We start from the raw sequence: 9,959 nt of genomic DNA, 5'->3' as shown, positions 1-9,959 counted from the left end.
TACAATTTCCAAAATAACTAACATATCTAACACCTCATCCAAATTTGTCCCTCCCCAATAACAATCTTTGGAATAATTATAAAACATAGATTGAAATTTCCAGTGAGGAGGTTTTCAATGTCCTTTCTATTATCCTATGATCACATATTTTGTGTGTAAGCTCTACAACAGTACTTCATCAAGCCGCTCCAATCAATTTTTCCCACCTACATCTATTCTAAATTTTACACAGTTCCATCCATCAATAACAAAATGAACAAAACACACACACACAATTTTAGTTTTTAGGGTTTTTTACGGTTTTTTTATCTAGTTTTATTGTTTTTGTTTTGAATTTAGTTAGCAATTGTGGTTTTTCTTATTTGTTTTGTTTATCTCTTCTTTTTTTTAAATTTCAAGTTAAAACATTTATATTTAATTTTGTTTTTGTTATTAAAGATTATTTGAAATTATTTTTTATGTGATTCTAAATTTGTTGTTGTTTTAAGACAAAAATTTGCTTTTTGTGAGAATTTTTTTTGCAAGTAAAATTAAACAAAATATGGTTTTTGAAAATAATCATATTGCTATAAAAGAGCATAAATTTCATTTGCATTTGTTTTTGAATATTTTGTTGTTGTTGGGATTGTGGTGGATTTGTTTTTAAGAATAAGAAATTATATAGGTATTTTAAAGTTGTTTTTAGTAATAGATTTAAAAAAATTGCAGCATTTATATTCATTTTCTTGTTGTGTTGAATTCTTTTCTATTTTGTTAGGAAACAACTAATTTGTAAATAATTGTAATAGTGAAGAAAAAAAAGAAAAGTTGAATTTTTGTGTTGTTTTTATAAATAAAATATTTTTTCATATTTATATTTTTATATATATATTCTTGTAATATATGTTATGCATTTCAAAAAAAAAAAAAAAAAAGAATTTTGTTTTTGTTTCATATTGTTGATTTTTGGGATTTTTCCGTTTTTTGTATTTTCTTTTCGTTTGTATTCTGATATTTTTTTTGTTTTGTTTATATTTATTGGATCAACTATGTATTATTTTATTTATTTTCTATATATAATATATTCAATGTGTTTGTTTTTGTTTTTCATATTTTTTTGTTTTCTTTAAATTCTATTATCATCTCTCTCCTCTTTTCTCCTCTGTGTGGTTGTGGTTTTTGTGGGCGCACACATCATTTAATTGCCCCACCAATCGGGACCAGATGAAGAATTTCCTCCATAATTGCCACCATCATTGCCGTAGCTGTTATAGTAGGAATTGCCATTGCTACGGTAGGAGCCGCCGCCGCCTCCACCACCACCGCCTTGATTGCCGGATGAACGATTGTTGCTGCTGCGACCGCCGCCGCCACCACCAGACTGTTGACGGTAATCGCGGGATCCAAAACCACCGCCATAACGACCACCACCACCTCCACGACGCTTGTTGCCACCATGTGAACGTTCCGAAGCCATCATATCTTCCAAGAAGCTGGGCAACTCTTGTTTCGTTTCAATCAACAACTCCACCAAGTCGGCACAAATGTTACGATTCTTTTCGTTAAAGAATGAGGTGGCTACACCCAGGTTACCCATACGTCCGGTACGACCAATACGATGTACATATTCCTCTACATCGGAGGGCAAATCGAAGTTAATGACATGCTTTACATGGGGAATGTCTAAGCCACGAGCAGCCACGGCAGTGGCCACCAATATGGGACAATCACCAGAACGGAAACAACGCAGGGCTTCCTCACGCTCCTTCTGGGTACGATCACCATGGATGCTGGTGACTGGGTGATTACATTGATACAAGAACTCCTCCAAAGCATCGGCTCCCTTTTTCGTCTCAACGAAAATCAACGTCAACGAATCTTTCGAATATTCAGCGCCTGCCCTAATGGTTTCCAATAGATCGAGCAGATACGAACGTTTGTCCTGCTCATGTACCCACAAAATGGTTTGGGTAATATTCTCGGAGGTGGAACCGACACGGCCCACAGCCAAGAAAATGTAATTACTTAAGAAATCAGATGCTAGTTCTTGAATTTGTTTGGGGAACGTGGCGGAGAACATAAGCGTTTGGCGTTGTCCCCTGCCGGGCATATTCGAATCTTCAACAATACGTCTGATTTGAGGCTCGAAACCCATGTCCAACATACGATCGGCCTCGTCCAAGACCAAGAAACGAATGTTATCCAAACATACCTTGCCTCTGGTGATCATGTCCTCCAAACGGCCGGGTGTGGCCACAATCAAGTGGCAGCCGCGATCCAATTCGCGCATTTGTTCAGAAGTATTATTGCCGCCATACAACACTGCGGGACGCATACGCGAGCGATAGGCAAACTTTTTGGCCTCTTCGAAAATTTGTGTGGCCAATTCACGAGTTGGTGCCAGCACCAAACCCAATGGATACTGCTTGCGACGAGTGTAGCCACGAGTGTTCTGGGGTGGTGGCGGAATACCATGCTCATACATCTGATTCAATATCGGCAATAAGAAGGCAGCCGTTTTGCCTGAACCGGTTTGGGCGCAAGCCATCAAATCGCGTCCACTTATAATAATTGGGATCGCGTATTTTTGTACCGGTGTCGGTTTGTCATATCTAGCCATTTGTACATTATGGCGAATAATCTCTGTCAGCTGCACATCATCGAAGGATGTGATGTTGGCTGGGACATTTTTGCCCGTCGCTTCCACGGGTATATCCTCGTATTTGTCAAAATTGATGCCGGTATTACCGGTGCCGAAAAGCTCGGCTTCAAGGCGTTCATCGCGCGGACCCAACTTGGTATAATCAATATCGCCGCGGCGTTCTTCATTCCAGCGACCGCCATATCGGCGTTCGCCGCCACCTCTGTTGTTGCTGCCACCACCGGCGCTGGCATCGCCAGAGACGGAATCTGTGTCCTTGTTGCCATCATCAGGACGGCGTTCAGGTTCTTGCCAACGATTGTTGCGTGGCGGGTCATCACGTCGGTCACGACCGCCGTCGCCTCCGCGATAGTTCCTGCCGCCACCACCGTCTTCACGACGTTCAAAGTTGCGATTATTTTGAGATCTGCCTCCGCCGCGATTCCAGTCGTCACCACCGCGTCTTGAATCAGTATCACCTGAAATAGTTTGTAAAAGGAAAAAAATGTGGTTATGATGTGCACCTTGAAATTAGAAAATTCAAAATAATCCTTGACCCATTCAATTTAGTTAGCCCTATTATATAACTGCAAGGTTGTTGGGTAAAACATATGATAAAAATTTCAATATTAAGATTGAAAATTTTAAGGCTTTTTTGTTGTATGTTACTACTTACCGTTATAATTATCGTCGTATCTTCTACCACCGCCACGACCGCTAAAGTTACTAAAATCACCACTTTGACGATCACCACCACGTGAATTAAAATTGCGACCACCGCCTCCTTTACGGAATTCACCACCACGTTGTGAATCACGATCACCACCACGATTACCACCGCCACGCGATTCGTAACGGGAATCACTTGAATTTGAAGTTTTTGGTGCAAAATTAGTGTCACCCCTTAATTGTGGTGGCACATAAACGTCGGCTTGGCTTAAAGAAAGAGAACTTTTAGTTGTTATGGGGCTGCTATTATTAGCTCTGCCGCCATTCAAGTCCAGACCAGCAACCTGTAAGAAAAAGAAAAAAATTAGTGATGTGTAGAGGAGAAATAAAAGGGATCAATTTAAATTGATGTGTGTCCCATAACGCTACTTAATACAAATAATGTTTGCCTTTTTGTTGTTTTATTATAGTGGATAAATTAGCAAAAGAAAAATTAAGTGGACTTGAAAAAAAATAATAATAATAATTATTTGGCATGATCATTTGTGTTCGATGTGTGTCCATGTCACTTAATACACATAATCATTGTTTTTGTTGTTGTTCTATTTTTACAAAAATTAGAAATTGCCAAAAAAGAGAAAGTTTTTAAAGCTAAAACGACACAAATTTATATTTCTACCCAACAAATACCCATTGGCGGCCATTATTACCTATTTTCCCTCTACTTTTGTAACACTTCTGTGAATTTTGCGTTATCATATTTACATCCAATTGGGGGGCAAAAAACACATTAAAAAGCAAAAGCAAATCGGAACAAAGAAAAGTAAATTGCTTTTGTTTTTCTATGACTCAAGTTGTTGGTTTTTTTCCAACAAAAAATATACCTTATAAATTAGAAGCAGCAATGCTGGCTGGCGTTGTTAATCAATAATACCATTGACATTTCCCGCCAATATGTTTGCTGTTTTCATGTTCTCTGAGGAGTTGAGAGAGGAAATTAGCCAATTGACATAAACGATGGAGCTGTTTGTCATTACTGACAATTTTGTTTGCCTTTTGCCGCCGTTAAACGCCAATGACAGTAAAACTGCTGCCTTTGGCAATGTGAAAAAAGTAAATGCTTTTTTATTTATTGATTGAAATAAAAAAAAGTATTGTTTTTATTATGAGTACTTATCTGTGTGTGCATTGTTAAGCATAAATTGATTATAAAATTAGGGCAGCAGACGCAATAATCAATGAAACACACATTTCCTGTCTGTAATTTGGTTAAGAAAACAAGAAATTGTCAAATGTCATTAAGAGTAGAGAGAGAGAAAGCCGCCGTAATTAGTAAACAGTAGATTCGCCTGAAAACAACAAATGATAAAATATATTTCTTTTATAGAGTAGAGACTGAGTGAGTGTGAGAGCAAGAGAATATGAATGTCAACAATCATGTTACAATCTCTAAGGCCATGCATTGTGTTATGTTGGCGGCGGCGTCGTCAGTTAAATAAGCCAACATGCAAAATATAAAAATGCCCGGCATGTCATCGTTTCTCCACCTATTTTATTATAAGCTCATAAAATTCACAAGTTTATTTGTGTATCACCATCAAAAAACAAAAAAAGCATGTCGTCATCATCACCAACAACAGCAACACTGGCAGCCAGCTAGCTAACTAGAGAGTTCATATATTATCGTGTAAAATTCCGCGCACCACATTCATTATGTCGTGGTATAGAGGAAGATCATCAGCATTTTTTATTCGGTTTTTTATTGTGTTGCCAAGCGAAAATTGTTGGCGTTTGTTTGATTGGCCTACACACAGAGAGCAGATGATGATTTTTGTGTGTTTTGAATGTACGGAAATGTGAAACTTATCAGAGTCGAATGTACAAATGTATACAGCAGCAGCAACAACAACGGAATTATATTGTTGAAATGAACAACAAATAGGCTAGTAGTATTAATACTTTTTTTTCAAATTTCTAATCTGAAATTTATATTTGAAGAGCATTTGTTATGATGAGTGGGTTGTCTGGCTGGCTGAATTGAACAAGTTTGGGCATGATGATGTAGCTAGATTGAATTTTGAATTGTAATTCACAAAACTCGTTAATCATTGATCTCTACCGGAAATAATAGTAATGCGAGATATATTGTGGATATAATTTGTAGATAACACCTAATAATATTTATTTTTCAGATTGTTTAAGGAGATTGATTGATTATGACATTACCTAACCTCAAACAATGAGTAAAGAAAATAATGCAATTTAAAAAGGGCAAAATCGTAATGTATAAAAACATACAAAAGAAAATTATTCCACATACTGGATCAAATAATTATGTCAGCTTTAATTTCAGGGATTTATATTTTAGCTAATGTGGAATTAACCAGATTCATATTCCTATGAACAATGAATAGGCCGCCTGGTTGCCAGTTTTAGTTTTGGGCAGAAAAAGGTATAGTAGCCATATGCGGTATTATTTTTTTGATAACATCTAATAATATTATTTTTCAGAATGCTGAACTTGGTGACCATAATGATGTAATCCTATATAAACTCATTACCATTAGGTGGCCATAATATAATCCTATATAAACTAATTTACTATAAAATTGTCCATTTCCATTCGATAAGCTAAATATCACTTGTTGAATAATGTGGCATAGCAGCATTTCAATTTGGAATGCACAAGTATACAAATATCCTATATATAATGAATATTAATACTATTATTTTTTTCAGATGGAACTAGCTTAACATAAAATCATAGCAGCCTACTTATTTAAAATGGACCTAAATTAACATAAAATGCAAAAAAAAGTCACCTGTAATTCCACCATTGAAAATTTCTTCAACACATATGCAAATCTCTTGCATATTATATAAACATTAATAATTGGCTTGCGGTGGGGTGACATGTGTAAATGAAATGGAACCAACAATTTATATCGGTGGCAAAAGAAAATCATGTAGGGTCAGAAGACAAGTTGCCATGGGCATACATAAAATATAAACTAATGAGCGCGAGCAAACAAGCAATGCAATGCTGGTGTTGTTGTTGCTTTAGGAAACCACATTCTTTTATTAGAATTATAAAACATAAAAACATGCCCTTCTTCATCAACGCCATCCAATACATAAATGTTGTATGCAGAATGCAACGCCAAAAGAAGACGAAGAACTACTAACTAATCTTGAAATGTCATTTATATGTTTTCATCTTGCTTTCTGCAACATTCCTTTTCTTGTGGCAAAAGGGTCATATCAAAGAAAATATATTATCAAAATGCAGAATTTTATATAAGACAAAAAAGATTAAAAGGAAAACACCTTAAGGAAGAAGTTCGGAAGTTAAAATGGGTCCATTATATAGAGGTCCGCCTACGGGGAGCAGAGCTGAATGCTAACGGACGCGTCCACAGGTTGCGGATAGTGGGAAGCCGAACACAATTCGTTGGGTACCTGTGAATAACTAATAAACAGTCGCGGACAATCAGCGGGCTCAGGGAGAGAGTCTCGGAGGAAATGACCGAGTGCCATGATCCCTGAGCCGACGAGGCGAGAATGGCGCCCCTTTCTTATATCCATCTCAAAAGGTCTGGGACAGGCTTAGCTGCTGTTGGTGTGGCTGCCTTGACACTCCACAAGGTCAACCTTGGCGAGGTTGAGGATCTCGACTCGATCTCCACGGCCTGTAGTGCTAACAAATGTAACTGTAGCAGTTTTGGATTAATATATATTAGTTTGGGGAAAAATAAATCAAATTTTTGTGTAAATGGTTTACAACAGTTATGGTTGATTTTTAGCTCCTGGGCTCAACTTCGATCATTTCTCCGATTTTATCAACATTTTCAACAGCCGGCCTACCTGTGCGAGGTGCATCTTTAACATCAACATTTCCTGAACGGAATCTACGCCGTTGCCAAAAAAATCAGCTTCATTGTCTGCCACAACACCATTCACAATTTTAGTCGTTTGGCTTGCATTGTCGCTTTGAAAAATTATAAAAAGTACCGAATTTTCTCTTTGTTGACTTCCATTTTTAACACCCTACAACTCACAACTGAAAGCACCAAACAAAAAAAGCAAATAATTTTTTACTGTGAAATTGTTCGATCGATACTTTACGAGAAATCTATCAGTATAACCATCCGCCAAAAAAATAAATAATGGATTTCTTTTTCCCCAACCTAATATATGGACCTTAAAACCCTACAAATACAAGTGGCCCATACATTGCCCAATACAAATATGATCATCTCTTAAAAGTTCTAATAAATTTGGGCTATCATCCCGTAATATGTACAATTATTCGCAGTTTAAATAAAAAATTTCATTAAAAAGAACCCTCTGTGTAAACATAGCATTAACGCTGCTGTCATACTTGCAGCAATACCCCGTTTGTTCTCTGAAAATGACAAATTCTTACTCTCATTCTTCTCACTAATCGCCTTTACTGTCAATTAATTTATTAATCGCCTCTATTCTGTATAATCATGCTTGACTGTACATTCACACACACGCACACAAAGTGTTCTAATGTGGATGACCTCGGAAAAAACCGCTGCAATTTCAATGAATTTTTTCTCAGTTTTGCTTTCATTACACAAAACACATTGAAATCAATGTCATCGAGAAGACGACAAGTGCAAAGGAAAATGAAACGAATTTTGTTGATTTCCGATAGGAGAAGAGTAGTAAATTTGCTAAAAACTCAAATTACGTTTTTTCTTGACTTCTTTCCTTCCCCATGTGATGAGGAATAAATGTTAAAACACAAATAAACACACGTTATTCAGATAATGAAAATAATCTTTCATACAATGAATAATGTATTTTGTTCGCCGTTGTGTATTTACCCAGACAATAATAAATACATTTGTCAACAAACTTCCCCTATATACATACACATTAACACATGTGTACCCACCACAAGTAAAAAAAAAAAATGCACTCCAACAATAACACCACCTACCTACCTAGAACACAAAACAAAAAAACTGTAATTGTTAAACCAACAACAACAAATGAACAACACAATGTGGTTCAGTAAGCGTGGTTTTATATTTGTCGGGATCGGGATCGGTGTTGAGAGTTTCTCTCTCTTGAGCGAGTAATTAGAGTTGCGCTATTTTTAATTTTGTAACAAGCGTACTTTTTGTTCACAAAAGGTACGAATTGACATAAACGTACCAAAACAAAAATTAGATTTTTTTATTATTCTTGAATACATTTACGCTTAAATTATAACATATATTATTTATGCAAATAACTGGTATAAATATTGCCTAATATTTATCGATAATTATGATTTATTATCATTTGAAGTAGAATTTCAGGTACCTTTTCGTACTTTTTTGTTCCTACCTGTGGTAATGTTTTCCAACACAATTCACAATTTACCACTGAGAGAGAGAGAAACTCTCAGCACCGATACCGATCCCGACAAATATAAAACCACGCTAAGCATAACCTTTAAATTTTTCAGTAATCCATATATAAAACAGCAACAACAACACGATGATGACAGAAAATACACTCGAACTGAAGATCCAAATGCAAATAAAATAATTTCGCTCTCTCTCTCTCTCTCATACATTGAGAGTCACACATTAGGACAAACAGAGAGAGGCAAGACAGGCCAAGCGCAAACGTTTAGTATACCACTCCTCTCTTTCCGATGAAATTATATTACAACAATAACGTGGTTACCAACGGCAAATAAAATAATTTCGCTCTCTCTCACTCACACACTGTATGCCGTTCGTTTGCTCTATGTGGTGTCAGCAGCACACAGCACAAGCCAAATACATAACCTCTAATACCCAAGATGAAACGAAAAAAACGAAAGAACATGCAAAAAATGTATATAAAAGAAAAATAGAAACTAAAAATAATATGTGAAACTACACAAATGTAATTAAATTTGTTACAGTTTTCTCTACTTTTTCTTGTTTTGAAAATTAAACACATTGACGACAACCGCATTGCCTGCTTGTCTCTGCATGTGCATGTGTAAAAAAGAGAAATGAAATGAATGAAATCAATAATTCTTTTGTTTCACAATTTCAAAGAAATCTACTCAGTTTTTTCTGCTTCTTATCGACAAAGAATTTCTACAATGATGAATACACACCAAGCCAGGCCAGGCAATTTGCAAAGAAGGCATGGAACAAAGCTTAGAAATAAATTTATAATTATCTATCATGTGAAATACAAAATATTACTCACTTGCTGCTCTAGACCTGTGCCATTTTGGTTAATAGCATTACTCATATTACTTTCCAATCAGTTTCTTATATTTTCGGCTCTTTTCCGTTTAGGAAAATTTCGACGATTTTTGTTGTTGTTTTTTGTTTTAGTCCGTTTTCAATATCGAAAATTTTATAGTTTTTATTTGATTTTTTTTGTAGATTTAGCGCTCTATAGTTAGCATGAGGGAAAAAAGTTATGTATCAATCACCCAAAAAAAGTAATAGTCACATATACACACACACTCGTCGTATAGAAAAAACTAAATCGTTTTAATTTTTCTATTATTTTTTTGCTCGGTAGCTGCTGGGTGGTGTGACAAAATTATCAAAAATTTTGTTACACTTTAAAGTTTTTTGTTTTACAATAAATTGTCAATGTTTTTCTTGTTTTATTTTTCTGAATATATTTCAAGCGCAGA

General features: G+C 35.8%; 1 protein-coding gene across 1 annotated transcript; it reads right to left on the bottom strand.

Annotated features, from left to right (window-relative positions):
• Positions 1–1,177: 1,177 nt before the first annotated feature.
• Positions 1,178–9,741, bottom strand: LOC133324397 (ATP-dependent RNA helicase bel-like). Its single transcript, XM_061533241.1, has 3 exons — positions 9,518–9,741; positions 3,297–3,633; positions 1,178–3,099 (listed from the first exon to the last, which is right to left on the bottom strand). Exons 1-3 carry the CDS (start codon positions 9,560–9,562, stop codon positions 1,178–1,180), a joined length of 2,304 nt encoding a protein of 767 aa, XP_061389225.1. The 5' UTR covers positions 9,563–9,741.
• Between the last annotated feature and the right edge of the window lie 218 nt (positions 9,742–9,959).

The sequence above is a fragment of the Musca vetustissima genome, unplaced genomic scaffold (assembly GCF_032173495.1).
Source record: "Musca vetustissima isolate MV318-11 ecotype Yass unplaced genomic scaffold, APGP_CSIRO_Mvet_v1 utg20545, whole genome shotgun sequence".
Lineage (NCBI taxonomy): Eukaryota > Metazoa > Arthropoda > Insecta > Diptera > Muscidae > Musca > Musca vetustissima.
Note: the sequence above shows the minus strand (reverse complement) of the source record. Positions and strands in the feature narration are given on the sequence as shown.

What these genes read in the sequence shown, in the direction of transcription:
- LOC133324397 (XM_061533241.1), bottom strand. Translation starts at nt 9,562, where the DNA reads ATGAGTAATGCTATTAACCAAAATGGCACAGGTCTAGAGCAGCAA. An exon ending in GCACAGGTCTAGAGCAGCAA is followed by an intron (nt 3,634 to 9,517) that starts GTGAGTAATATT and finishes TTTTTCTTACAG; the next exon opens with GTTGCTGGTCTGGACTTGAA. An exon ending in ATACGACGATAATTATAACG is followed by an intron (nt 3,100 to 3,296) that starts GTAAGTAGTAAC and finishes AAACTATTTCAG; the next exon opens with GTGATACTGATTCAAGACGC.